We start from the raw sequence: 25,141 nt of genomic DNA on the forward strand, positions 1-25,141 counted from the left end.
TTGCTCCGGGCGACTCCAAAGGGGCGAATGGGGGGGGGGGGGGGGGAGGGCAGCGTTTGAGGTGCGGAGCCTCTTCGGGAGAGGGCACATCCCCCCCGCCGCCAGGCGCCCCCTGATTGGTCGAGCATCCCTGATTGACGGCCGGCCCCTGAGGCGGCGGGGCGGGAGCTTTGCGACGGCGGCGCTTGACGGCGGCGGCGGCGGCACTTGGCGGCGGGTGCGGCGGTGGCGGGGCGGCCATGCTGCTCACCGTGTTCTGCCTGCGCCGCGACCGCAGCGAGCTCACCTTCTCCCTCCAGGTGGACGCCGACTTTGAACTGCAAAACCTCCGGGCTCTCTGCGAGATGGAATCCGGCATCCCGGCGGCCGAGAGCCAGGTCAGGCCCTGCCCGCCCACCGGCCCCCGCTGAGGACCGGGGGAGGGCCCGGTGGTTCCCGCACCCCCGGGGTCCCCTGGGCTGGGGACGGCCGTGTGTCCCTCTCCCCCCGCGGGGTCTGTGCCCCCCCTGCGGCTAGGGGATCCGCCCCGCCGGGTCCCGGGGTTTGGGGGGTGTTTTGGGGAGAAACGCGTCCCTTTTCCCTCAAAATCCTCCTCCTCCCCCGGGTAGAGGGCTCCGGGTCCCCGGCGGCTCGGTGTCTTACCGGTGTCCGTCCTGGAAAAGCTGGGCGTCTTCCCGCGGTGGAGCTGAAAATGAGAAGAAAATGGTTTATTTGGCTTTTCGGGTTTTTTTTTTAAGTGAATTTTTAGGGGAATCTGGCGTTTTAATGAGGAAGGGTTTGGAGCGAGAGGAGTGGGAGTCGGGGGGCGGGAAAGGTGGCGGCCCGCGGTGCCCTCAAACCCCGGGGCTCGAGGCTGAAACGTTCGGGAAAGGGTTTCATGTATCGCATCAAATTCCTGCCTGCGTCTGGGGCGGAAAAGGGCAAATTGAGGCTTCCCCCCCCGTTTTTTTTCTCTCACAGGTGCGGGTACCGGATGGTGCATCTGCCCGGGTTCCCCCCGCATCCCCCCGGGTTCCTCCAGCAAAGATCCCCCTTCAGCCCAAAATCGGGGCTGGCTTGTCGTGAGTGTGCCAAAACACAGGGCAGGCTGCAGCGTGGGGGCAGCTCTCGTCCATCTGTCTGTCCGTCTGGGGTTTGCTCACTGTTTTGGGTTCAGTCCCAGGTTTTTTTCTGATTTTACGTTTGGTTTTCTTTTGGTGATTTCTACCTGTTTTATCGGCGACGCGGTGCTGGACAGGGCGATGTCAGCTCCTTTTACTGGGGCGCCGGCCACGCCTGGCAGAGTTGGTGGAGTTTTGTAGCGATGGCTTTTGCTTTCCAACCCTTTTCCTCGTCTAAATTAATAAAGTATTTTTCCAGTCAGGCGAATATTAGTCAGCGATGAAAAAAATGGCTGAACCGGCCGCCCTTGAGGTGGACGCGTTCCCTCGCCGAGCAGGTTCCCGACGCTTCACCTGCGGCGTTTGCTTTACCTCTGCTTTTGGCAAGGCTTTTGTTCTGGGGAGCGAGGTTGGTTTTGAGGGGGAAGCGGTCCCCAGCGGAGGGGTAGAAAATCAAAATGAAGTGGATTTTCCTTTAGAGGAAAACTCTTGATTTTTGGTAGGTAGAAAGAGAGAAACCAGCTCATTTAAAGGCTCCCACCTGCTACGCTCCAGCAAGCCCCCGTGCCTGGGTCACAGACACCAGCAAGGCACCCAAATCTGTGGCCAGTGATGGGGACAGCCTCTGCGCGTGGGACTCTGCTTAGTGGCTTCGATATCTCTGGGCACGTGGAGCATAAACTCCTCGTCGTCAGCCTTGTTCCCCTTGTGTCAGGGTCACCCACCAGATCTGGCTCTGTTTGAGGAGAGTGAGGGATCGTGGATTTTTCTGCTTAGATTTTGCCGGGAGTTCCCTTGCTTTGAGTTTTTGCATCATCTTGCTTCCTTTTTTTAATGTTTTTTAGCTACATATTTATTCCTCTCTTTCCTGCTTCTGCCCAGCATTCATGAAGGGGTTTGAGGAACTTCAGTAGAGAGAAAATAACAAAAATACAAGTTATCAGTGAAGCAGCTTGTTGCGTAAAAGGATTTTTGCGTGCTCAAACCATCCTCTGCAAGCAGGCAGAATTATATTTCCCAAACTTGGTGGTTCACTGCTGTTTTTCCGTAACCAAGGCGCACGTTGTGTTAAAGGTGTCACGTTGGCACAAAAGAGAGGATGAATTTGATAGTAGGGACTGCGCAGGGTGGAGTGAACCACAGCTGTGTGTGGAGGCACGTTAATCCCAGTCTTATTCTCTATTAATTTGGTGAAATTAATTCCAGGTGCTGCAGTTTGGGGTGGAGGCGAGCAGGGGGCTGCGAGGTTTCCGAGGGACGGCTGCGGTCGCAAGGCGCAGAGGGCGGCGTGCGATAACGGGGATGGTGGCTGGCGGGCGCGGTGATAAGTTGCAGGGCGAGGAGAGGGGAGATAATTTGGCTCATTGTGGTTTCCGCCACGCATCGAGGCATCGGCTTTTCTGGAGGAGGGACGGGGAGGCTCTCAGCAGCACCGCGTTCGCCTGGCAGTGCCGGTCACTTCCTTTGTTTTGCTTTCTTTACGCGCTGTGTGTTCCCTGCCCTTGGCCACGCACCGGAGGATGTAACGGGTTTGGGGTTGATTTGATTTGCGGTTGCTGGTGGTATCTAGCACCCTGGACTGGGGCTCCTTGCTCCATAAGGAGGTTCTACCCTATGCATTATGCGAGATCCAACTCTTGAGCCATCTCGGTGCCGGCATCCCTGCCTGGGTCACCTCCAGAAGAGCCCGTGTCTGGTACCTGGCCAGCCTACAAGCTTGCCTTCTAAAGTATGCTACAAAAAGCAGCAAAATTAAATCAGTTTGTTTTAACAGCAGAGCAGACTGGGTCAAAAGCGCATTAAGCCATGCTGCTAATGGATGTAGAGTGAGTGCTGGGCACTTAATTCATTGTCTGAGGTGTTAAGGCCGAATGCTCATAAATCCAATCCCAGCAAGATGACAGAGGTAAAACCTCACTTAAACTGATTAACTTGTCTCTTCCAGAGTGCCTGCGCAGGGGAACTGCCATTTCAGATCTGCACGTGCAGCTCAGATTTATTAAAAGCTTGCTTTCTCCGCGGGCCGTGGCATTACTGAGCCAGGCTGGGTGGGGCGCATCCAGTATCGTGAGAGGATGCGCTGGGACTCTCCCCATTGGAAGCTAACCTTAATTATGCTGGTAATTATGTCTTGCAAACCATCGGAGTAGAGTCTGCACACCTTAATACAGCTTGCGATGGAGCCGTGTTGGCTTTGGAAGGGACCCAGTTTGGTGCAACACCACAATAACTGTTGTTAAGTGTGTCATTAATGAGAAGGTAGGAAGCTTGTGCTTGTTTCTCGAATTCTGGTGGCCGTCGTACGTGGTTCTTGTTATTTTTGCTTTTTCTGTCTTGCCTTTGGCACCACCGCTGATGACGGATCTCTGCTGTAAGAGCACATTAGCGTAATGTCTGTGTAATATTTCTGAGCTGCTGCAGTAAAAGTCTGTAGTGTCTTCCAGACCTTAAGACACGTAGTAACTGGGCTTTTTTGCGTCTTCTTTTTGGGTCTGCTGCTTGCGATAGTATCAGGCAAAGCTGAGCCCATCCAGGCTAGGACTGCGAAAGCTTCTCCCACGCGGCTCTGCCAGTCCCGACCTGCAGCAAACCTGTCATTGCTGAAACAGCCTTTTCCAGAGGCAGAGACACGCGGTCTTACTAAACTAGGTAGTAAATGTGAAATTTGATCGTATGTCTGACGGGTTTAGGCCGAGTTCTTGGGCGCTTCTTGCTTTGGACTCCCGCCAGGGGCAGGAGGCTGTTGAACTGATCTGCCTAGTCTCGTTGCGCTCCGAGGAAGGCACCAAAACCTTAATGTTTAGCAGATACTGTTTCTGGGAACTTTTGTTCCCGTAAAGTGCTTTTTTCTTTATTTAATTTCTTTTGCTTCCCTGTAGTATATGACACTTGTAGGTATTGCAGATCTACTGTTAACAGAGATGTTCCCGTGGTGATTATTCATTTTTATTTCAATACGTTTTTGTGTTTAATCCATGGATCGCTTCTTAAATCAGATTATCGTGACAGAAAATGATGTGACTTTGTGTTTTAGAGTCAAAAGAAGTTAATTCCCTGCTGTGGACTGCCTGCAGTCTTGGGAGTGGTGTCTTTGGGTGCTGAACCTTTGAGCTGGCGTAGAGTTCCATTCGTGAAGTAGACTGGAATTCACTGAGCTAATTGTTGAGGTCCCTGTAAAACTGGTTATTCTGGGGAACTGTCTTGTTGGAAAAGGCAGAGATCATAGATATTGGGCTGGGTCATCCACGGATCAATCCTGACCAGCGCTGCCTGCACGTACACAGCCGGTCTTTGGTCAGTAGGTGCTGACTTGGGGGGAGATAACGCTGTAGAAGATGGTCATGACTTGTGTAATTGTAGAGGTTGGGTGTTGGAAATGTGTGGCAAACAGCCCTGGCGCAAGGCTTGCTGTCCGTTAAAAATCCTGGCCTCTACTTAAGGGAGACCAGCCCTTCTCTGAGATGCTGGGTTTCAAGAAACCGCTGCCGGGTTTCGGTAAGACCAACTCCGTGTCATTGTCCAACCGCCAACTTGTTGAGGTCTTTCTGCACCTGAGGTGGGGTGCTTTGGCAGGGCCTGCCTGTTCCCGTGGTGAGACTGGCACACCTTCCCTTCTGAAGCTTGGGACGGGTCCAGAGGATTTACCAGAATGCTTTCCTAAAAAAAAACCCAAATAAATAAAAATAAGCCAGATTATGTCCGCTTCATCACGCATGGTGTTTTTCAGTGCACTCTCTCCACGAACAGATAGTCTATGCGGAGCGGCCTCTAACTGACAACAACAGATCTTTGGCCTCCTACGGCCTGAAAGATGGGGACGTGGTGATTTTGCGACAGAAGGAGACCGTAGAGCCACGGCCCTCCATCCGTTTCCCAGGTGAGAATGGATTTGCGCTAACTTTTGCTCTCAGCCTGCAAAGATCTCAAGGTTTATCAAACACCAGCTCCATCTTTTGTCAGCCTCCTTTAGCACCTTGCTAGGCAAAACGCTTAGGAAGGGAGGGTGGCTAGGGATGAGGTGGGGAGCTTTTAAAATTACCTGAAGGGCTTGTTTAATGTTTTTTTTGGTTGGTGTTTTTTTTTATTCCAAGGAAGCAAATAACATTTTACTGTCCTTTTAGAGAAATACAGAGAAAGTGAGGAAGGTAACTGGTTCAGGACAGCAGTTTTTGGTAAAGCCGTGTGAATTTTCATACAACAGCTGGTTCCCTTCCTGCACAGTGCGATGGCACAATAACACGCGGTCTGTGCGGCTCAAACACATTAGATGGCTGTTGCGATGTGTGCTCTGAATCTGTACAGTGACAAACACCCAGAGAAGCCGCATCTTGACAAACGCAGTTGCGCAGTTGTGCGTACTTGCGAAAGGCTCCTCAAGTAACGTCTGAGTGGAGCCCTGCTCCTCTGCCCTGCCTTCTGCAGCGATTCCTAGCAAATCCCCATGGTTAAATATCACTGGAAAAGAAGGTACCGCTGGCTGAAAAGGACGTGGGAGCGTTGCTTGAGGTCCTCGTCCTCCTGCCTCAGCTGGAGCACTGGTACCTGCAATGCAGGTCTGCAGAGATACTACTTTTTTTTTTCTTTCCCCTCCCTGCTTTTTCTTAATCCGAGAGATTCAGAAGTGCCTTAGAGTCACTGGCTTTAGCCTTCCCATCCTTCCCTGTGGTATTCACATTTGTGAAGCTGGAAATAACTAGTCTGCCATTCACTGAGTGCATTTCAGGGGATTAAAAATGGGCCAGATAGAAGGCTAGACCAGTTACATAAATACGTGTTAGCATTCCTAACCCAGTAACCTGAGTACCTGGCCGTGCTTCCGACAAGAGTTGCTCGTCGCAGAATCCAGTCTAATACTGTCGGATTAAGAGCCAGCTCATCCTTCCTGCGGTTTTTCCAGTGCATTTTTCACGGAGAATTGTAAACGTGAAGCGCCGACTCCTCTGACCTCTTTTTTTCCCCCCCTCAAGCTCTGCCGAGGATAGACTTCAGCAGCATCGCGGTTCCTGGGACATCCACTCAGCAGCATCAGCCACCAGCACAGCGTCTTCGCCCGTCGCCTCCCGATGCACCGTCATTCCCTCAGGGTTTGGACAATCCGGCGCTGCTACGGGAGATGTTGCTTGCGAATCCCCACGAGCTGTCACTGCTGAAGGAGCGCAATCCACCCTTGGCGGAAGCGTTGCTCAGTGGAGACCTTGGTAAGTTGGGTTTTTAGTCTGCGGGAGGTCGTTTTAAATCTGTTTGAGCTCAGTTCTAATAAAAGGCAGCCACAGGTTTTTAACTAGTTGGCATGTTCGCTGCCAGCTCATCAGTGACACCGGTAAAAGGTGCCAGTTGGGAGTGCTCGAAGCAGAGTTCCTCTCCTTCTCACAAGACTGTTTCTGGCAAGTTGGGCATATTTCTCCTGCTTGGCTTTTTTAATATCCTCTATCCGCTACTTTGAAATAGCAGATGCGCAGATGAGTCGAGTTTCTGTGAAAGACAAGTGGCTCAGCTCCTGATTTGTATGCTAAGACTGCCTGAATGCCTGTTTTCCAGTGATGGTGGTATGTTTGCTGCATCCCAGAGCCCACTGAGACCTCTCAGAGGGCGGTACGCTATCAAACCAACTCTGTCCGTAATGATTAGCTGCTATGGAAGTGGGCGTCGGAAAGGGAGAGGAAAAGGAATACGTAGTGTCTTTAGGGAGCTTAAGTTTCTGTTAACCTTGAAAGTGTTAATGTATTTTGGGCACAGGTGAAGCCTAGTACCGCATCCTTCGCTTCCTCTGCAGGCGAGTAGCTGGTGTTGGTCTCTCATTCTTTATAAAGCTTTGAACTCTGGTGTCCTTTCAGTATGAAACCAGAGTGGCGTTTTGGGCATCAGAAGATGTCCTGCTAAACCTCTGCAAGATGTTTAGTTAGGAAACAGACCGTGTTGAGTTTGGGGAAATGAATGGAGGAACCTTAGCAGGAGACTTGTACCCCCCTCTCCACTTTCAAGGCTACATCCTAGTGATTTCTCTCTGTCAAAGGAAGCCAGACAGGAACTTGCGTGGGTATTGTCAGCCTATTTCAATTTTTAATTCTGACTCTGGTTCGTATCCAGAGGTAAAACCATGTCCTTTGTGATCTCAAGTTTCTCCATCCTTCTTGCAAGCGCTGCATCCATAGTGCAGGTGTTTCTCCCATCACCTTGAGAAGATGTGCTGCTCTTGGCACAGAAAATGAGAGATTAAGCCCAAGGCACCCAGAACTGGCTCATTTGCTGATCTGTCTTGTCTTGTGCGCATTAAGCTTTGAATCAGATGTGCATTTTTAGTCCTAAATCGCCACAGCCGGCTGTCAGAAGGAAGTGGTTTGATCTGGTTATGCTCTCATCATTCTGTGCTGCTAACACTGCTGTATTTGGGCGCAGATCCAGTTCAGCTCTGGCCCTGATGCCCAAATACACGCAGATATGTGCCACGTGACTGTGCTGGATGCACCGCGAGCGCTTTAGAAGGCACCTGCCATACAGAAGGCTAATTTAAAGAAAACAAACAAGAAACATACCCAGTGCCTTCCTGAACATGGAACAGCCTTTGAGCTAGAGAGCGTCTTCATGGGTGCTGCATTTCTGGAAGCAAACCCACAACCTTCTGTGTTTACAGAACTTAATTTATTGCCAGGTCCTTTTGGGAACATACATGATCACATCCAAGGAGTAAAAAATAGCTAGAGGCCATCGAAGAAGTGGGGATCTAAAATCTGTGTCCTTAGAATGGGCTGCTTGACTTTGTGAAGCAGGTGTCCTGTCTAGGACCTTTTGATTTTGGTGGTGGCATTCAGCTTTAGGGGTTATAGTGTCTCTGTCTTTGCCTGTGTTGCTGGGGTTTACAGTAAGTTTTGTTGTTAGCTTTTTTACATCTTGTAATTTTGCATTTGCTCTTTGGTGGATCTCCAGGCCGTTTTTTTTATGGGGGATTGCTGAGTGTAAAACAAGATAGATTTCACAAGCTGGTCTTGTAGATGGGCCATCTAACTGAGAGCTGTGAAATCCCACTTCTCTCTCTGAAGCTTTTACAAAAGACACATGCGCTCAAGCTTTTAATTTGAATTGTGCAAGCTCTATAGTCCTGATTTCTGCGTCGGGTCTCATTTATCTGCTGGTTTTGCAGCTGGGGCTTGGGTTTTTTTGAGTATTGCATAGGCAATTCTTGCTGCAATAGAAGAATGAATTCCTGTTTTGATGGCAGCTCTTTGTTTTAAATAGTGTTGTCTTCATGTTTTTCTCCATGTTGCTTCCATATAAAAATGTATGTGGAAAGAAATTGAGCTTGCTTGTGCTGTTTGGGTAGCAGACACAAGCAGAAAGATCTCTGCCCAGTTGCTTTTCATCTCAGTGGGTTCCCCAGTTTGCCACCGACCCTTTGAGGTCCATCGTGCTGCCCTCAGATGAAGCCTTTTTCGTGCGTGCTGCCGAGTCTACCCGAGTGTACGCTGGCATAAAAAGAAGAGTTTGCTGTGCCAGAACTTGATTTGTAAGAATAATCACCAGTAAAAAGAATTTCTGTATCTCATTGTTACTGCAGAGAAATTCACCAGGGTGTTGCTGGAACAACAGCAGGACAGAGCCCGGCGGGAGCAGGAGAGGATCCGACTCTATTCAGCTGACCCTTTTGATCTTGAGGCACAGGCCAAGATAGAAGAAGACATAAGGTAGAAAACCAAAGTCGCTCACAGGCTTTGGACGTCTTCCCAGCGCTTGTTTCCACAGGGCACTTCCATCCATGGTGATTTCTCCTTGGAGGACACAAGGGGTGTGTTTAGATCCTGCCTTAAGATGCTCGACAGGCAGTCCTCTGAGCCCCCTTTGCACGTGGGAAGGTTGTGAATCTGAGACATGTAGGCACACCCCGTCCTTCAGATGTATGCAGTTGAGCACAGATCATGAGGTGGCAGCACCGCTGTCCATGCATGTGATGTCCCAGAGCTGTCTAAGCTGGTCTGCTGTGAAACAAGAGCACTTGTGGATAGCGCTTAGCCGAGATCCTCTTGAGCAGTGGCACTTGGGCATCTCAGGCATGTTTTGAACTGAAGAGCTGGGCCTGTGTTAGTCTCTAAGCTGAGCACTCTGCACAGCAATGTGGTGTCATTTCTCCCAGCTGCCTTCGAGATTTGGTTTCGTGTACTGCTAATTGTTTTGTCTCTCTGGCTAATTCCAGGCTCTGAACATCACTGCTGTCGGAGATGTTCTGTAGAAATACATTCTGCTCATCAGCGTTCACTCCCTCTTGCTCTCTTCAGCACTGGGCTGAGGCTTGATTTCTTAAATTGATAAATCCTGAGTCAGAACATGACTGATGGTTTTCTCCCCCAGTAAAGAAATGTCTTTGTGATACAGGCTCATAGTTGGTCATAACCAAAATTCATTTGTGGTAAGAGCCATTCCTGCGTTATGACTGACAAGGTGTTGGTGCTGGATAAGTGCTTAGCTTAGCATACACTTGTAGGTAGCAAAACATTGCTGGCAGGCGTAGGAACGATTTCCTTCCTCCATAGATGAGGTGACAGATAAAGGTGATGTGCCCAAGGCTGTGCAGCTCTTGGGGAACAGTTTGGGCACCTAACAGTGCCCAGATTTCACGCCCCACTTAGTTTCTCTGAACTCCTTGCTTAATTAGATGCACTCTGCCCAAGATTGATTGGAAGCTATTGCAAGCATCGTATTTTCTGAGACACGCCCCTGCCCTTCAAGCGGAGAGAGTGGCAAGCACAGAGGAAACAGAATAATGGATTTGACAAGAAAACAAACTGAAGATTAACCACTGTATATCCGCTTTAAGCTTAAATAATAAAAGACAGGGCAACGTGTGGCTCTTTGTTTCACGTGTATATGAAGCAGGACAGGCTGGCAGTGGGTAGCTCCCAAGCAAGCCAGGTCTCGGTTGCCGACCAAGAAACCATGTCTACCCATCTTGTTGTGGGAAGGGCTACCACAGTACAGAAGACAGGTAAGAAAGGAGCTTGGGTTTTTCCCCCTCAGTAGGGGAATACTGAGGAGGAAAAGGGAAATGGCATCAAAATTTGGACGCCCTTTTCACTTTTGGTAGATAAAGCTATTTTGGATGCAGTTGCTACAGATATCTTGGAAGCGGTGGGTTAGTGTAGGGGCTGTGATGGGCTTCTTGAAGAGCGTTTCTTCTGTAGGCTTGAATTTGCAGTGAGGACCTGTGCTCATGGTGGTGTCGCTGCAGTTTTGCTCACTTCCCTCCCTTCCTATGCCTGGAAAAGGAAAGATACCAGGGAAACGTTGGAGGATTTTCATGTTCAGCTGCTGTGTGGGATTCCAGCGTTGTAGCTACTGGCAACATCTTCATCGTGTGCCCTGAGTGCTTTATTTTAGAGTGACTAATAAATACGCAGGTTTTTTTCTCACAAGTTCTCCAGGTTAACTCTGGTGACAGGTTTCTCTTGCCAACAGAAGGTCGCCAGGTGCTGTTGTGTGAGTTAGGCAAGGCGTTGGAAGGAGCAGGCTTCACGGCTGCTGGGGAGCGACGTGGTGGCTCTGGATTAAGCCAAGATCATGACTAGCAATCCCTCTGCTAAGGCGGCTATGTTTAGCTAATAAAGCAGTCCTTTTTGTGGTTTAAATGTGCTGTTTGTAAGGTGAGCTGCAGTGGGTGGGATTACCAGATCTGTTTGGAAGTCGGGGATGCTTATAAGGTTTGGCCCATGGAAGGTCTGATTTTTCTCTCTCTTCTCCATTAAATTCAGGCAACAAAACATTGAAGAAAACATGACGATAGCAATGGAAGAGGCCCCCGAGAGTTTTGGCCAGGTGGTGATGCTGTATATTAACTGCAAAGTCAATGGACATCCAGTGAAAGCCTTTGTTGACTCAGGTGAATTACTCCCATTTTCATCTCTTTCTCCATGCTCTCCTTTCCCTCACTGAGGGAGACTAAATGCTCCAGAAGTTTTGCCCAAAAATTCCAGAATAAAGCAGTGCATTACAAGATTTTGAAGGACCTAATTAAAACCTGAGAGCAGCCTGGGCATTGTTTTAAGGCGAACAGAGGAAATTGTTGCAAGAAGCAGAGCGCGTGAGTGCTTGAATACCCCAGATCAAGGCTGCTGTGAGCATTTCTGGGACTGCGATGGCAGAAAGGTCACTGCCACTTGTATGTCTTATCTCATTTTACAGATGGAGGGATTTTGCATGCCTTTAATGCTGTGCTTCCCATCCACAGCCTTAAAGGGAAAGTACTTGGGGTTATTCCAGCTCTACAGCAATACGTACTTTACTGTCAGTGCTGATCTGTGTATACACAGTCAGTTCAGCGCAGTGGGATTCACAGGAAGCCTCTATGCCCTAATGTAGTTGCTGATGCAGTGTGGTTTCCCGGCTGCTGAGTGCAAGATCTTAAGCCCTTCCAGGAGAGAATTTTAATTTGTGATGAGCTGTCAGGATTTAACACCGATTCTGTTGCTGTTAGGTGCCCAGATGACCATCATGAGCCAAGCTTGTGCTGAAAGGTGCAACATAATGAGGCTGGTAGATCGGCGATGGGCTGGCATTGCTAAAGGTGTAGGGACGCAGAAGATAATTGGCAGAGTGCACTTAGGTAAGTACTGGCATTCTTCTTTGGGCAGCTTTAGCGGCAGTTTGATTGCGTTTCTCAGAATCTTGGCACCGAGGAGTATCTGGTTTAATGCTGTAATTGCTAGAAACTCCTGCAGAGTAAAATGGAAGCGCATCTGCAAGATGTATGTTTGACTCAGGCGTGGTACTCTGGCTTCTGACTCATTTCATGCTTTTTTAATGGAATTACCTTAACGCTTTTAGGTGAGGGCATCCTCAGCTCAGAGGATGTGTTCAGTCTGGGTGCAAAAAACAGGGCTAATGTGAAATAGTGGGATCTTTCCTGTTTGGGGTGGGACTGTTAGGCAGTATGAGCTGCTCAGGAAGGGTTCTGGTACAGTGGAGTGTTTCATATTCCTTATTCCTTTGGGAAAAGAAGGCTGTCCGTGCTCTTGTGCAGGTTTTCTGGATGCCAGATGATTGCCCTTGAAAAATCGATTCTTTTCACTGTTGTTGCTTTCAGACTTGTGCTCTAATGAGCTGTACGCAGCTCCTCTAGCTTGGCAGGTTAGATAAGCAGTCCTTCAGGCTCTAGAGCAGGTCAGCTTTTACAATAATTAACTTCTCGAGACCAAGGCAGGCCTGGTAGTCCTGGGCCTCGCACAGCTCGACTTTCTGTGACCCAAACAGTATATCAGAGTGCCGGTTTCAGATTTACCCGGCAGGCTTGTGCAGACCTTTCCCAGGAGATGGAAGAGCAGGAAGTAGATTTGTTGCTCTGTAGCGTTGCGAGGTGGTAACTTCTCTCCCTTGCATTTCAGCTCAGGTCCAGATTGAAGGGGATTTCCTGGCATGTTCCTTCTCAATCCTTGAAGAGCAGCCCATGGACATGCTGCTAGGACTGGATATGCTGAAGAGGCATCAGGTATCTTCTGAAACAGTTACTGGCTCTTCCAGGCTAAGTGCAACATAGTGCCATGCCTGTGAATTTATTAGGATTTCTCTGGGGAGAGTTGATAGTGGATTATCTTCCAGCCAGTTATGAAAGAAGTACGTACACTATATACATTGTGGTGTCTGGCTATAGGATGTCTGGCTGCTCCCTGAATATTTTTGCTCTCATCAAAGATGCTCAGAGCTTTCCAGCTGAATGATTTATTACAAATCAAGTCACACGGAGCCCTTTGCTTATAGCCGGTGCTCTTGGCCCGCTCTGCTTAGCTGCTATGAGCTGTTCCCATTGGAAGTGGATCGTTTAACCTTGTTTCTCCTTCTTCTCTGGGAATCAACTGCCTCTTACGCAGGCCCCTGATGTCTCGATGCTCTTCCACAGTGTTCGATCGATCTCAAGAAGAATGTACTAGTGATCGGCACGACTGGCTCGCAGACCACGTTCCTCCCGGAGGGCGAGCTCCCAGAGTGTGCCCGGCTGGCTTACGGGGCCGGGCGGGAGGACATGCGGCCGGAGGAGATCGCAGACCAGGAACTAGCAGAAGCAATACAGAAGTCCGTAGAGGAAGCAGGTACTGGGAGGAGGCCAGTTGAAATATTAATCTGCATAGTTTTCTTACTGTGCATCAGGATGTCTGTCAGCAGTTCCCCTTCTCACCTCCTAGGAGATATAGTCTAATCCAGTATCAGAGAGTAAATGGTGGAAAGAAAGGGGCTTTATTCTTACTCGTGTACTCTAACTGCACTTCTCTCTTCCTTTCTGTACAGTAAAATCTGTCTGCATGAAGGCATCTGGGGGTGCTTGCTGTTTAATTTGTGCTCTCCTTGCAGCTTCCAACCCGCTCTGGTTTCTTGGCCTTCAAAGGTGCGGAGATAATCGGTTGTCTCTGGCACCCGTTGACCTGGGTCGAGTTGTGGTGTCTAGTCAGGGACGTGGTTCAGTTGTGTGATATTTTAGCAGCCTCATGTAAGGACAGCTTTGTGGAGTCTTCTGCAAATCCTGTTCTTAATAGCTGCAGCATATAAAAATAGAGGAGCTGTAGCAGAAAGTATAAATCTCTTGACAAAAGTTCATTACAATCTTTAGAAATAGCACTATTTCAGCATTTTTTTCCTTAGAATGGTGCTCGTGCCCTTGGAAGGTGAATTGCCTCTCTTACTGAAGATTACTGTTGCTCTGAATTTCAAAAGTGGCAGCTGAATTCACATCCTAATGTGTATCATCAGCCTTAAATGTGATCTGCAAAGAGAATTTTTACCCTTGCCATGGATTTGTTCCCTGTGCCCTGGAATCCGTAAGCCGCACAGGTGCATACTGACTGGGCTACGGAAGATTTTGATAGCTGCAAAATTTAGTCAGGTGGGGATGCCAACAGGGCTGAATGCGGAGCCATGAGCCAAACTGCCTGAAACTCGGATTTTCTGTGTAACTCCTCCCTTAACTTCAGCTTATGATTTTGACTAGAGGAAAGCTTCATTATTTTTTCCCTGCTATTATAGTGAAGCTGTGAACACCTCACAAAGTGTATTCCTTAGGCCTTTTCCAAAACTTTTAAAGATAACATTTTATATGCAAGTCTTTTATAGAGACTTCTGAGTTTTACTGCTACTTTTCCCTCTGAAAGCACACAGTAAGATTCTGCTTCCCACACACGTGTAAAACTCTTTGCCAGGTCACGTTTAAGCTGATAAAGTTGATTTCTTCAACATTTTTATTGCTAATTTTTTAAGACTCTAGCATGTCCCTATTTAAAATTGAAGTGCGATAACCAGATTTAACTCTCTCCATATCGTATATTTGTAATGTACGGATGCTTTCTTTAATGCTTCCCGATTGCTGCCTGATAGTCCAAAGAGCAAGCACTGACCTCCTTGCGAATAATGAAGCTGTTTACATGAAGGGGAGCATGAACCTGCACTCGTTGGTCCCTTTGACCAATTTTCTTCCATTCTAAGGATATAACTTTTCCAGAGATGTAGAAACCTCAGAAGGAAGGCCTGGCTTTAATGAATTGGCAAAAAACAGTTTAGACGTTTGACTTTTAAAGCCAAATTTGAATGCTTTTTAACTTAAGTTGCAGCAAGTAGAGGGAAACACAAACATAGATTTGACCTTGCCCCGTTTTGACATCGCTAAAGGTCAGACTTGGTAGCTTGGGCTCATGTCTCTTCACATCACCCAGCAGAGAAAATGTGCAGATGTAAATATTAGTTCTTTTCCTGTTAAAACTTGGAGCCTGATGAATCCTGGGTTGGTTTTTGCAATATCTCTCCATTTTGGATGAGACTTTGCAGACGTCATAGTTGGTTGGATTTAGTTCTCTGCTGAAGGGGTCAAATAAAAAGCAAACCTCAGCCCAAAATAGATGAGTCTTTAGAATAAAAGCGTTTTAGTTGAGCGCTTCAAAATGAAAAGTGCCTAAAATGACTTAAATCAAAGCTGCTTATGTACTATTACAGTTGTAAAGACCACGTGGCTTTGTTCAGACTAATCGGTAGTCTGCTGTTTTCCATTGATGCTGAGCCCTACAGGAATGTAAAAGATCTTTGAGAATAGGAAATCCATTTTGTGCATCGCTTAATTCCTGTAGAACACCCATGCACAAAACTAAGGCAGGTCTTGTTTAGATTGACTGCGACTAAGTCTTAGGCATATTACAAGCCTCTGGCTCACAGGCTATATCCTAAGATGTCAGATTATTGATTTATACCCTCCTCCTCTCTTCCAAAACTATTAGCTGCTGCTAGATGGTACCAGGAAAACCAAGTGAAGGAACAGGAGGCTGGAGAGGGAGAGAACGTAATGCAGGACCAGGGAAGCTCAGCACCCCACAAGGCCTGCGTTCTCTCGTAACCGTTGGAATTTTTGCTGCTGAATTTTTGCATGCTGGTAGATGGTACAACAGAAATCACTGCAAACATCTGTAGGCTATTAAAGTTCTCATTTTGAATGCACCTGGATTATTCTTGAGCTTTATTTAATCCTTATTTTATCCTTGAGGTTAATTTAATCTTCCAAAGCCCACTTTAGCAAGCCTCATGTTTTCTGTCGGCTGACTCGCTGGTGCTCCAACACCCATGGCAAGGCAGCTGAGGTGGTAGTGGAGTCCTGGTATGTTTTACTGTGATCTGGATCCTCCACATCTGCTTCATTTATGTCTGTGAGCTTGCTCTTTTCTGCCACTATGCAGTGTTTTCCCCACCACCACCATTGGTAAAAGTTCCGTGATTAGGGAGCAAAACTGCAGTTGCTTCAGGAGGAAGCGTATTCAGGTAGCTTGCCCATATACGGCTCTTCATCCAGACAGCCTTGATATAAGAAAGGCACTGCCACCACATACACAACTTGGGCTTTTCCCAGTATAGAGAGGGATTTACCCCTGATGGTGCACTTTGTGGAGAACAGTTTGTTCCTGGTGTTAGCTGGATCGATATCCTTGATGGGGCTGGGGTTCAGCTCCTGTAGAACCCTGGGAGGAGGATGACAGTGGGTTTCGGGAAGGATGGCGCTGAGGAGCGCTTGGCAGAACACCAGCAATTTCTGCTGCCTAAATGGTTGCAAATCCCTGACGTGTTTGATCAGGCTCTTATTACTGATCCACTGACTCAAAAGACGGTTCTGCTTCCTCTCTGAAGGACTGGCTCGGGAGCAGAGAGCGTGAACATGATCCTACCGCGTAGAACGGAAAAAAAATCCTTCCGGTTCTCATCCATATCCTGTGTGACGAGCCTCTTTGCCACCCTTAGGAAAGATGAGCAGTCTGAAAATCTGCAGGATAATTCTGGCTTTTTAATACTCCAGCGTCGGCAAGTTGTTGTAGCTGCATTAAGACCAGATGAGCAGCCAACACAAGGGATCGCTCCCTGCAGCAGCGCTGTGTTCTATATCAAAGTGTATGGTCAGAGGGGCGGTATCGCAGCCTGTAGTGCACCAGTTTGATTTAAGGGAAAATTAAAGAAACAAGTAGCTGAGGTGAGAAAGGCAGATATCTTTCATCGTGTGAAACCTAAAGGAAATCCTGGCTGTACGTGTGAGCGTGGCTACCTGTCCGCCAGTACACCTGGATGTCTGTAAAAAAAAGAAAGACTTCAGGTAGAACAGTGGTATATGTTTAAGACCACTGAATTTGGAGGCCTTTGGAAAGTGGAAGGCAACTAATGCAACAAATGACCCAGCACAAAATCTGGATCGCCGTTCGGGTGTCTGACGCTGGGCAGAGTAGAGCTTTAATGGGAGGACAGGCGCTCTTACAGCAAAGGTCATGTTACCGATTTAACAGGAGCATGAGAGCTGATACATTAGCAAGATTAGACTATTAGCAAGATAAGGTCACTTATTTAATTTGTCCTGATAACGAGACCCAGTGTTTGGTGCTACTGATAGAGATCTGCAATTCATCTGTTCTCCGTGTGGAGAAGGAAATAGTGAGCTGGGTTTGACTTCTGGCTGTCTCTTCCTTTGCTTTGCTCTTCCCAGCTTCAGGCAGCAGTTCCTTTTGGGGATTTCTGCCTTTCGCCCTAGGATCTCTACGCTTCCCTTTTGCAGCAAGCTGATGTTTGCTCACCTTCTCCTCCCTGTGATGCCACTAGCCATCGCAAGGCAATAGCTGCTGGGAGCACAGTCCCTCTTGATCCTCACTTCTCTGAACACGGCTCCTGAATATCTCCAGCTGTATGGAGAACGCACCGGTACGGTGCTAGCCACATGCCTTGTGCTGCATATATTTTATCAAGTGTGTAGTATCACCCACGGACCATCCTGCAGCGCAGATAGTACAGAACAGCCTTTAAATTGTTCTCCAGCAGAGTTATTTTTGACTTGATGTAACGAATTTCCTAGGTGGAACTCCTGGAAGGCAGCAAAGTGAGGAGCTCCTGCTGCTCGTACGCTGTCTTCGGTGGACAGTTGGGAGGGGAGCTGCGAGGTCACAGGACTATAACTGTGCATGTGGTGTGCTCTGAATGCTAACACAAGTTTGGTGTGTTTATTTCCTAATCCAAACAGAACGTCAGAAGCCTTGATGCATGTAGTGTGTGTTTACTGCAGCTGGAGTGGGCCACAGACCAGGTACTTAGAGCCATCGGTTTATGAGTTTTTGCTACTATGTGAAAACAGTGGTTCTCGTGTGTCCTAACTACTTCTTTCTTGTCTGTCTTCTGTTAGAGAATAGTGACAAAGAAACTACCTCACTGGAAATGCCCTCATTACCAGCTTCTGATGGGTTTCAAAATCCAGTCCAGTCTTCAGGACTAAATTCCAAGATCTGTAATCCCACAAATCAATTACTTGATCGTTCTGTCTCTGCCCCTGCTTCAATTTGCTCATCCAAATTTAGCCTCGCAGAGCCCATTGATCCTAGAGCCGTCAAGTCTTTTGAGTCTTCAACTGAATGCCAGATAACCCCAGAAGAAGAACATCCTCTCTTACTACAGCATCTTTCCAATAACGCTTCCTTGGCAAATAACGACCCTTCTCCCCAGACAGGGGAGGTAACCTGTTGCAATCCTGCTTGCCTTTCACAGAAGACACACAAGGAAACATTTATTGCTGATAGTCTAAAGGAATGTAATGCTAAAGAACAAGACCGTGGTCAGGAACATCCTTTGGAAGTGACAAAAGAAAATAGTTTGACTGACACTGCTGCTAAGCACGGGCAAAATAAAGATGTATGTCTGTCTTCAGAACAGGAGCAAAAGCATGAGTGTCTCATAGACCATCAGACACGCACAGAACCAGAGAAAGAACATGTAGAGGAGCAAACTGAGACAACTGACCAAGAACCAACTTGCCATGTTGGTGGCATTGAGAAACCTGTTGCGGAAGAAGCCGGCCAGCCAGAAAATCCTCCTACAGAAATGAAAGGAGATCGACAGGAGAAAGCAGGTCTTTCCTGTGCAAAAGGGAGTACCCAAACGTCAGCCTCCTGTAGCTGTATCCATACGGAAGCCTTCATGGAGGTAGATGTAGCTGAGCAGTCTGTAGGTGAAGCGCACGGCTCAGCAAGCAAGCAGAAGCTGCAGGCCAAGAACAGAAGTGTATCTGACCTGTACTCGGACACCTTTTCTATGGAGGTGGAGTTGCTGAAGGCTGCACCCTCCCTGAGTGATCCACTTCCCACCGGTGCTGTCCCGCAGTCTAAAAGCACTAGTGAAATTCCTGCAAAGTACAATGAGTTGTCTAACTCAGCAGCTGAAGACAGCTCTTCCCCCTCCAGCATCCATCGGCTGGACACAGATCCAGGAAGACCTTCAGAAGAGCCATGTTTCTCTCTAGCATCAGCCTTGAAAGAGCTGCACAAACTCTTGATCCTCAGTAGGAAAGGAGAATGTAAAATCTTTGCCTCTGAAGAAGTCTCTCAGCTGGAAGTGGTTCACAAAGAGCCAGCAGCACAACAGAAGGGGCTTTCTGAAGGCGAGCAGAAAGGCTCAGATCCAGCCAGCCAGGAACAGAGTTGTTCCTTCTATAAGGCGAGGTCTGAGGGTGGAAGAGCAGAGGGGAGCCAGGCTTGTGATTCTGGCATAGAAAACATCGGCATTGGGTCTGTCAGTCGCACAGAGTCAGCTCTCAGAGAAGGTGCGTTAGAGGTTCAGAAGTTTTCAGGTAAGAGTGATTTGGTCGTGGTGAATTCTGCAGCAACACCTGACCAGCAACAGAGCCCTGAGCAGGTGGAGGTTTTGCCAGAAGGTTATCAGAGTCCAACTGTTCTGACTTCAGAGCAAAACGCATCCGTTTCCTCTACACCCGCTTTGGATGAAGGTGCACCTCAGGGTGCTGGGAGCCTGTTCACAGGAGCGCCTGGGAGAAGAAGCAGTTCTGCTCCTGAAGGTCCGTGGCCGTTGGGTAGGCGTGAGGAGCCACTGCTGAGCCCACCAGCTGGCTCTGCTGGACTTACCTCGGGTGCTCCTCCACCACCTGCTTTTCCTGCGGCTGATGTTGATCGGATCCTTGGCGCTGGTTTTACCACACGGGAAGCTCTAGAGGCTTTGGAACAAGCAGATGGAAACGCAGATCTTGCTCTTCTCATTTTGCTAGCCAAGAGTATTGTTGTTCCTACGTAACTATGGAAGAGGTCGCTGACTGGGGTGTCTTTTCTTTTAAAGAACGTATCTAAATTATACACCGTAATGTACAAGCAGAATGTTGAGCCAGGTTTTTTAATTATTTGCAGCCAAAGTAACTTGTCTCTTCTGTTTCACTCATTAGATTTGGCCTTTTAAAAGAAGGAAAACGTCCTAGCATTGTGTGGATGGGATAGCTTTTAATTATGCATACTGGATTAAAAATAATGTTTTTATTTAAATGTACAATTTTAGAATAAGCTCCAATGTTAAGAATAAAAAGCAGAAGCCATTAATATCACCGCCCTGTCCAGCGCAAAGCAGATCGCGAAGTGAATTGACCGTGCGTGTGCACAGGACAGGACGTGCACGCCGAGTTCGGTATGGCGCAGGCATGAAACGGCGCTCATCCAAAGGGACTCTGTGGACTTGTTTTAGCTCTGCTGCGCTTTTGTAACCCCATGTCCATCTGTGATGCTGATGAAACTATTATGGCAGCTACTAAAGGTATGTAGATGCCCACAGATGTGTAATGCTTTACAAGAGGAACGAGGGGTGGAGAGGGGCTTTGGGAAGCGTGTGCTTTTTTGTGTGTGCATGGGGGAGGCTGATGCCTATTTCTGCCAAACCCTTTTATGCTCTTGGGCCACTGTGTTCAAGTTTACAACATGGGGATAGAGGAAGGGGAGGGACAGAATTTGGTGCTACCAAAACTTAAGAGACGTTTTAACTTATTTGAAGATAATGCTGGTATTAATTGTAGCGGCTGGGGGGTGGAAGGGAAAAGGAATATTTTTACTTTTGTTTTTTTCTAGCTTTGCCCACATCATGTTTCCCCCATACAAAAGAACAAGCTCAACCACAAAGCAAAACCTTAATGATGAAATTGTGTGACAAACCAACCGTGTGTTACGGTTCTTAATCCCCCTCTGCCCCTGGAAGGGTGGACTGTTTCAGTGGATGCATTCTCTATTCACTGAGCACAGGTGTGATCAGAATGAAGAAATCTGCTCTGCACTAGTTTTATCTCAATATTTGGGGATGATCAGCCTCTCAGCTGTGGAAATGCAAACTGCAGAAATCCTGGAGCGGCTGGTGGGGTACTAATTCAATACCTCTTAAAGAGCGACGGCTCCCCAGTAGGGTTTATGAAACAAACGCACTGACATGGCTTCTGCATTATAACCGTCGTGGCCTTCTGGGAGGTCCCTGGTGCGTAGCCTGCATGATGAGGACTCACCGAGGCTGTGCTGCAGGAAGCCCTTTCCAGATGCTTTTTTTGGGGATGAACTTTGTGATTTGCTCTGTAAAGCCCCAAAACCCTGTTGGGGCTGGGGGAGGGGGGAAGGAAAGTGTGGCTGAAACATGATACCAAATTTTAAATAGGAACTTTTACTTAGCCCCACTTGCAAATCTCTGAAGTGGTTTTATGTCAAGTGTTCATCTTGAACGTTCCACTTTGAGCTAAACCTGAAGCGATTGGTCAGCAGCGGCTGGAAACATGTTTTTGTTCGTGGCTTTCATTTGTTATCATTGTCTCAGGCTGTGTTCCTGGGGTTTTGTTTTCCCTGTTGCTTAGCAGATTTGCCTCTGTGTGTGCTAGGCTTTTTTCATGTAGGGTGGCATTTAAAAACAACACAAATTTGGTTTCATCTGTGAACTTGCAGGAGTTTCTGGTGAGCAGTGGTTGTCAGATTTTTCTTTCTTCTTGGGCAGCCAGGAGGTCCTTTAGAATAATGAAGAGCTTCAAGGCATTCCTCTGTCTGTTGAATGGAGCTTCTGCATCAGCTGTGAACGTACCAGCTGGGCCAGGGGCTCCCAGACACGTTTTGCTCACATCTCACTATTTGTGATGCCGGCAGCAGGCGTTGCTCCGTACGTATGTAGGAAGCGGTGCTTGGCTGTTTGGGGACCCCCTGCCAGAGCAGCGTCGAGTAATTCACTTGAGGCTCTGTTCAAAATGAGTTACTGAGGCAAGACTACAGCTTAATGATCCTTACCGTGCAGGTGGTCAGAGTTACCCCTGCTGAAGTACTTTTAAAATATTCTCTGTACAACGAGCACCTCAAATCAGCGAAAGCCCCCGCTGTGAAGGGTAATGCTTGGGCTGGTACAGGAGTACAGTGTCATCAGATCCCTCCCTAGAAGCCTTAGGAAATAAGATAAAGTAGACCCATTCCCACCTGCATCTGGTTCACGATCAAAAGCAACAACAAGAATGAAGCTCCCAGCTCTCAGATCCAGAGCATCCTCAGCTAAACAGACGAATCTGCTCCCGATTCACACCACATGTCTCAGTGAGGTGGTTGTAGGAGCAAGCCCGAACCTGGTACGCAGGTACCAGCTGCAGGTTGGCCCTCTTGGATGCACGAGCGCTGAATTTGCGCCCCTAGCCTGCAGGTTCACCTACTGCCAGCTTCTCAAGGCATCGGATGTTAGCCATTCAATGTTAAACCCTTTTCGTATTTACACTTTATGGTTTTGGAAGCAATTGCTAATCGCTAGACGAAGTACTGCTGCTTTGCACCAAACTGGTCAAAGGCTCTAGTTTTATGGCCACATTTACTTAGACTGCATATATAAGAATTTATGCTATAAAAGCTTTAGAGCATCAGCCAACTTGCTTCAATGCTCAGTTTTATTCTTTGTCAAATATAATTTTTGAAATCTGCCCTTCTGCCAAAGCTGTACTGAAGCATTTATCAATAGTGCTAGAATTTCCTGGGTAACTTTCTCTGAACTGCTATAAACAAAGCCTGACCCCCAACTGATAAATACTTGTAAAACAATTTAACAAGTTGGTCCAAGCCTGGTGATTTAAATCTCTTCATTTCAGAGCCTTGCTTTGAGTGAATGGCTACATGCTGCTAAATTAGAGAATGATTTTTTTTAGAAGCAAGATTTATGTTGGAGAAAATCTGGGCAGTGGTGGGTATTCGAGGTTAAAATAAAATGTCATAGAATATGTGCTTAGCAAACGCTGTCTAACAGTTGTCTTCTGTTTTAACGTGCACGTGTGTCCTCTCTGCTGTATGCGCACATCCTTTGCTGAGCCTTTAGCAGTCCCTTAACTGTCTCTCTGCTTACCCACAAAGTGGGAATACTTCTGTTTAAGCAGGGAAGGCAGACTGCTACAGCTTGTTGGCTAGAGCAGGGGATAAAGTTAATGCCAAAAGCTGTTCAGGTTTCCAAGGAGCCGTGTACCCTGACCTAAAATAAGGCTCTTCACTCTCTTCTCCCTCCTCATTCATCAGTGCTCTAATGTACTAATGTCACATCAGCTTAGCAAAATTATTTCAGTATAAGAAGTCCATCTATAGAGAATAAAGGAACACTCGGAAGCTCCTTCATAAAGTTGCTAGCACCTGTGGGGACCCTTGCGGGTCTGCAGAGCTTGTTTCTGGGTGTTCCCTGACCGACCACTGTGGTCATGTACCTTGCTGTTGGTTTCTGAGATGTATTTCTTTTCCTTAAAGATACGGCAAGAATGTACTCAGCCCCTTGCTGAATGTGTTTCTGTACATGAGGCTCTAGGTGAGTTTAGAGGTGATGTTTAGTGAAATATTGACATCTGAAAGCTGCTGGGCACAGATAATTCTGACAAGAGGAGGAAATTGTCTCCTGGTGACGGTCCCTGGCATGTTTACCTGCTGCTGGACAGAGCTGAGCTACACTGCGTTATCGTGACAATCTCTGCCTTGTTGCTACGTATGTTCAACTTTCTACGTAGACACTTGGCGTCCAGGACTGTTAACCTTGTACCTCCTAGATATGTTCCTTCTTTCTGGCTTTGTCTCTCCCTCTTGCAGTCTCCTTTCCTCAAAAGTAGCAATATTTAAGCGTACTTGCTGTGAATGCTTAACTTCCAGATAAGTTTTCTTTAAAACACTATGCCATTTACACATAAAAGGAGGAACAGATCCTAGAGGTTTCTTCACCAGACTTGGACTTCTTGCCAAACGGCTCCCCAGAACTCTAACGTGAATTCAAAGTGGAGAAATCGAGAGGTATTTTTGCCTGCCTCTCTCGGAAGTCAGCTTGGGAAATGGGGTCAGTTTCATGTACATCTTTCCCTTCTGAAGCGTTCAAGGGATTTCTTCCTGCACTGTGTAGATGAGGCGTAGTCTGTGATCCAAATGCATAGCGGTTTGGGTTACTCTTTGACTGATGCTTTTTAGCTTAAGAGTTTTAAAACTCATTTAAGGAACTTGAGGGAATCAATACTCAGGAATCCTAAAGCTGGTTGCATTTGTGTCATTTACTCTTCTGGGCTGAACGTACTTCGGTTGTCCTCGCAGGTGGCTGAAGGGAGGAGTGGTTGTGTCATCAGAGAATGGGATGTGGTTCTGCCCAAAGTAATACACACTTGATTATTTTTTTTGATTTTTGGTTTGTTTGGTTTTTTTAATATTGGGGGACTGTTTATCAACAAAATTGATGTGTACAAAAAAATTTGATATTTAAAAAAATGAATAAACACTTTATCATAATGCTGCTTGATTGGTCTGTCTGTATTTCTGAGGTCAGCATCTCTGCACTAAAATACTTCTCTGGCTTTTTTTCCCAAAGTTAACAGAATTTCCTTAATGTAAATGTTGCTATTTTGAACATAATGAGTAGAAATCTGTGGCTAAAATGATTCCAGTTTGCAGGGCCTGAGAACAGGCACAAGAAATGAATGTATTCCCCTTCTACAGAGATGGGGTGTTGAATCCTTCAGGCAGGACTTGGAAGAGCAGAATCACAGACTGGTGGGGGTCAGAAGGGACCTCTGGAGATCACCCCATCCCACCCCCTGTGTGAGCAGGCACACCCAGAGCAGGGGCACAGGGCCGCGTCCAGGCGGGGGGTGAATGTCTCCAGGGAAGGGACCCCACAGCCCCTCTGGGCAGCCTGTGCCCCTGCTCTGGCACCCGCACAGGGAAGGGGTTTGTCCTCATGTTCAGGGGGAACTTCTCGTGTTCCAGCTTGTGCCCGTTGCCCCTTGGCCTGGCGTTGGGCACCACTGAAAAGACTCCGGCCCCATCCTCCTGACACCCACCCTTCAGGTATTTATAAGCATTGATAAGATCCCCCCGCAGTCTTCTCCAGGCTGGACAACCCCAGGTCTCTCAGCCATTCCTCATAAGGGAGATGCTCCAGCCCTGATCACCTCGGCAGCTCTGCGCTGGCCTTGCTCCAGCAGTTCCCTGCCCTTCTTGAACTGGGGGGCCCAGAACTGGACACAGCACCCTAGATGTGGCCTCACTGGGGCAGAGCAGAGGGGGAGGAGAACCTCCCTCGCCCTGCTGTCCACACTCCTTTCCATGCACCCCAGGGCACCGCTGGCCCCCTTGGCCCCAAGGGCCCGGTGCTGGCTCAGGGTCACCTCGCTGCCCCCCAGCACCCCCAGGGCCTCTCAGCAGAGCCGCTCCCCAGCAGGTCCCCCCCAGCCTGTGCTGGTGCGGGGGGCTGTTCCTCCCAAAGGGGCAGGACCCTGCACTGGC

General features: G+C 47.9%; 1 protein-coding gene across 3 annotated transcripts; it reads left to right on the forward strand.

Annotated features, from left to right (window-relative positions):
- The first annotated feature begins 185 nt into the window (after positions 1-185).
- On the forward strand, positions 186-24,150 carry DDI2 (DDI proteasomal shuttling factor 2). Of its 3 annotated transcripts, XM_075114143.1 has the most exons (10): positions 186-377; positions 4,848-4,977; positions 6,068-6,298; positions 8,653-8,779; positions 10,838-10,965; positions 11,560-11,688; positions 12,467-12,570; positions 12,979-13,168; positions 17,602-17,664; positions 17,761-24,150. In XM_075114143.1, the coding sequence occupies exons 1-9, from the start codon at positions 240-242 to the stop codon at positions 17,616-17,618; spliced, it is 1,194 nt and encodes a 397-aa protein (XP_074970244.1). In that variant the 5' UTR covers positions 186-239; the 3' UTR covers positions 17,619-17,664; positions 17,761-24,150. The 3 variants fall into 3 exon arrangements, with proteins under 3 accessions (XP_074970244.1, XP_074970243.1, XP_074970242.1); XM_075114142.1 differs by lacking the exons at positions 17,602-17,664; positions 17,761-24,150 and adding an exon at positions 15,335-15,551; XM_075114141.1 differs by lacking the exons at positions 186-377; positions 4,848-4,977; positions 6,068-6,298; ... (2 more) ...; positions 11,560-11,688; positions 12,467-12,570 and having other exon boundaries at positions 13,091-13,168.
- Positions 24,151-25,141: the final 991 nt, after the last annotated feature.

Source organism: Phalacrocorax aristotelis, chromosome 19 (genome assembly GCF_949628215.1).
Source record: "Phalacrocorax aristotelis chromosome 19, bGulAri2.1, whole genome shotgun sequence".
Taxonomy (NCBI): domain Eukaryota; kingdom Metazoa; phylum Chordata; class Aves; order Suliformes; family Phalacrocoracidae; genus Phalacrocorax; species Phalacrocorax aristotelis.